We start from the raw sequence: 3,112 nt of genomic DNA on the forward strand, positions 1-3,112 counted from the left end.
ACCGACACACTGCTGTGGCCGGTCCCTAATCGGAGCCGGCTTGACCTTGTCGAAGCCGAAAAGTCTTCGTGGACGTGCCCCTAAGAACAAGCGCCTTGATGCCACATTGATCGTCGTTAAACCCTTGCATATATTTGAAGCAACTGACACCAAATCTCGTCACATGACGAGAAACCCTAACCTCACCACCCCAAGGAGACAATATGAATCTACGTCGGAGCTCCATCGACTACGTCCAGACAAACGAACTCGAGAAGGATCCGAGCCCAGATGATACACTCGAAGAAGAATCGCTGACATCCGCCGATCACCGCACCTGCAAGGACTACAAAAACATAACCTAGACTACTAACCGAAATGGAGGCACCGGGATTCCCCTCCCGTCACCGGCTGCCGGAGCGGCAGGCTGAGGGGAGACAAATCACGGGCTCACCGATGAAGTCGGGAGAAAAGAGTTTGTCCTAACCGTCTAGGGTTAGGGAAGGAAAACGAGAGTATGGTTATATGCCTTGTCTTCCAAGCATCTATTCTCTCGTAAGTACTACATGTGAAATGTAGAAATGATGCAACACACAAACGGTTCATATATTGTCGAATTATTCAATGAACGGACATATCACTGAGTACATATTAATTTCACAAATTGTGGAAGCACAAAAAATTAAAAAAACGAGGTGGAACCACAAACTTTCAACAAAACGTGGATCTCTCAATACATACGTTGTATCACCTTGATCGTAATAGTTATTTTAGTTACTCTTCCTGCAGTTCTTCCTGATCTCTCCATTGTTCCCTGTGAGCGGTGAGATATCTCCCATCTTGATCATGCCTGCCACGAAGTCTGCGAAGAAAGCGCTCTGGCTGCTGACATAGTACTGGACCAGGGGGTCGGTGGCCCCGCCGTTGAAGAGCTCCTGGTCGGAGTGCAGGAGCCCCTTCTTGGCAACCAGGTTCTTGTAGTAGTTATTCTCAAAGGCGGTCGGGGTCTGGAGGTCCAGCGGTGCTAGGTTGTTGTCGCCGGAGCCGGAGTTGGGAGGGCAGCCCGATTGGCGGGTCCCGGCGAAGCCGCTGTCGATGTCTGTCTCGTTGTAGATGTGTGCTCGAAAGTTTGTGCAGCGAGCTTGGCCTATGGTGTGAGATCCTGCGTAGGTACATGCATGTAATCAGAGAAAACATAAATTGTGATGAGGAACGCTTCATTTCCCCCCTTTTATTTGGGGTCATCCTCCTTTTCTAAAAAATTTAGAATAAAAAGGGAACATTTGGGCCTTTTTTCCCAAAGGAACGTTTTGGCACTTTTATTTAATTAGCACTTACTTTGCCCCTAAGTGCGTATATTCTCTGAAAATAATGGAAGAAAGAAAAAGGGATTTGAGTCGGTGATGGAACAGAGTAAAAGGAATCATATGCGTGTGTGGTTGTCAATAATTTATAATCAAGTTGGATATCCGGGGATGCCAGCTTTATTCTTCTATCTAAATAGACTCTCATTCCGCTTTATAGATAATAAAGCACAAACCGAGATAATTTCACTGAAAAAGCTAAGTGGCCTGGCTGCTAGAATACTGGCATGAGATCTATGACGTGCAAAATGCAATACAACTAAGAGGTTCTTCTAGAAACCCATGCCGACAACCACAGGCCAATGCCAGTTTTTTTTCGTCGGCCTAAAAAGTAATGGAAGCTACTTCCAATTGGTAGTACGAGTAATTACTAGTCACTAATCACGGATGATTGAACTCGTCACCTGTAAAGTAACAATGTCCAGGCTTTCAAGTCAAAACTTAGCTATCAGTTCCGTTGGCGATCATGCCGGCTACAGCTGTATCGTGCAGTGTAGCTACTAGCTAGCTCGTGAAGCTAGTAGAAGCAGAGTGTGAAACGGTTCATATTCTCCCACATGGGAATCGATTCTCGTCGCTTTCATGGTTGTTAATTACTGTACATTAGTCCTACATTCTCTCTCTCTCACTCTGCCAGAAATTAGGTCTACATTCTTAATCACCAGTGATCGTCCAAAAGTATTTGGGATTAGTTGGTTATAATGCAAGGGGAATAAATAATTATGTATTTTGCTTTGAGCGATGGGCGGAGGTACGCACCGGAGAGCGCGACCATGTCCTTCTGGGAGAGTCCCTGCGCTGCGAAGAGCGACGTGAGGTTGGCGAGCCCCGACGTCGGCGGGGGGATGTTGTTGTTGGCGCCGCTGAAGCTCGCCGTCGTGGAGTCCCTCCGCCCGACCTTCACTGCCCAGTTCGGCCCGCCCAGCTACACATACTCACAGTTTCAGCATGCATGTCGTTCGTTGCACGTATATCGTACTGTATAATCTAACCAACTAAAAAGTCCGTTAACGTATGCATGGGAAGTAGGAGTAGGTGGGCGGGCTCCTATACGTACGGCGACGACGCTGTCCCTGGCGGCGATGGCGAGCACGTCGGCGCAGGAGACGACGCCCGGGCAGATATTCTCGACGGCCACCTTGATGGCGTCGATGACCTCGAACCCTCGCACCGACCCGTTGTTGGGCATCGCCGTCTTCTCCCCCTGGAAGCTCGCCGTGTCGTCCAGGAGCAGCGACCCGTCGCAGCCCTGGACGAAGCAGTCGTGGAAGAAGAGGCGGAGGATGGACGCGCCCATGCGCGGCTCCTTCGCCACGGCTGACTGCACCACCGACGCGACCGCGCCCAGCGCGCCCGGGCACGAGCTCGAGTAGAACCCCGTCGACAGCTGCGCCGACGCCCCGCCGGCCGCCATGACGACTAGCAGGACGAAGCACAGAGCACTAGCATTCATGCCAGCAGCCATGCTCGATGCACCCGTGTGTGCACGTGTGCAGTGCAGACTATAGAGCGTGCGTGTGTTGCCTTGAGCTCGCTTGCTGGGGCATGGGTATTTATAGCACATTTGCACAGTTGAATTATTTGTGGTGGCAGTGTGGTGCTTGAAAGAAAGAAAAAAACATGATTAGATTGCAGCATCTTTCCCACCAACTCTCTGCTGGACTTTGAGTTGAGATTGAAGTACCGTTGTCTAGGGCACGTACGTACACTGCTTCAGGTTTTGGTGAGTGAGAACACTTGGACTTGAACCTGTGAAAGCAAAAAAGGGC

At 50.0% G+C, this 3,112-nt stretch overlaps 1 protein-coding gene across 1 annotated transcript; it reads right to left on the reverse strand.

Moving 5' to 3' along the window:
- Window positions 1-580: 580 nt before the first annotated feature.
- Window positions 581-2,880, reverse strand: LOC109776047 (peroxidase 4). Its single transcript, XM_020334734.4, has 3 exons — window positions 2,401-2,880; window positions 2,103-2,268; window positions 581-1,141 (listed from the first exon to the last, which is right to left on the reverse strand). The coding sequence occupies exons 1-3, from the start codon at window positions 2,806-2,808 to the stop codon at window positions 750-752; spliced, it is 966 nt and encodes a 321-aa protein (XP_020190323.1). The 5' UTR covers window positions 2,809-2,880; the 3' UTR covers window positions 581-749.
- Between the last annotated feature and the right edge of the window lie 232 nt (window positions 2,881-3,112).

The sequence above is a fragment of the Aegilops tauschii genome, chromosome 5, assembly GCF_002575655.3.
Source record: "Aegilops tauschii subsp. strangulata cultivar AL8/78 chromosome 5, Aet v6.0, whole genome shotgun sequence".
NCBI classification, from domain to species: domain Eukaryota; kingdom Viridiplantae; phylum Streptophyta; class Magnoliopsida; order Poales; family Poaceae; genus Aegilops; species Aegilops tauschii.

What these genes read in the sequence shown, in the direction of transcription:
- LOC109776047 (XM_020334734.4), bottom strand. Translation starts at nt 2,808, where the DNA reads ATGGCTGCTGGCATGAATGCTAGTGCTCTGTGCTTCGTCCTGCTAGTC. An exon ending in CCAGGGACAGCGTCGTCGCC is followed by an intron (nt 2,269 to 2,400) that starts GTACGTATAGGA and finishes GAGTATGTGTAG; the next exon opens with CTGGGCGGGCCGAACTGGGC. An exon ending in GGACATGGTCGCGCTCTCCG is followed by an intron (nt 1,142 to 2,102) that starts GTGCGTACCTCC and finishes GTACCTACGCAG; the next exon opens with GATCTCACACCATAGGCCAA.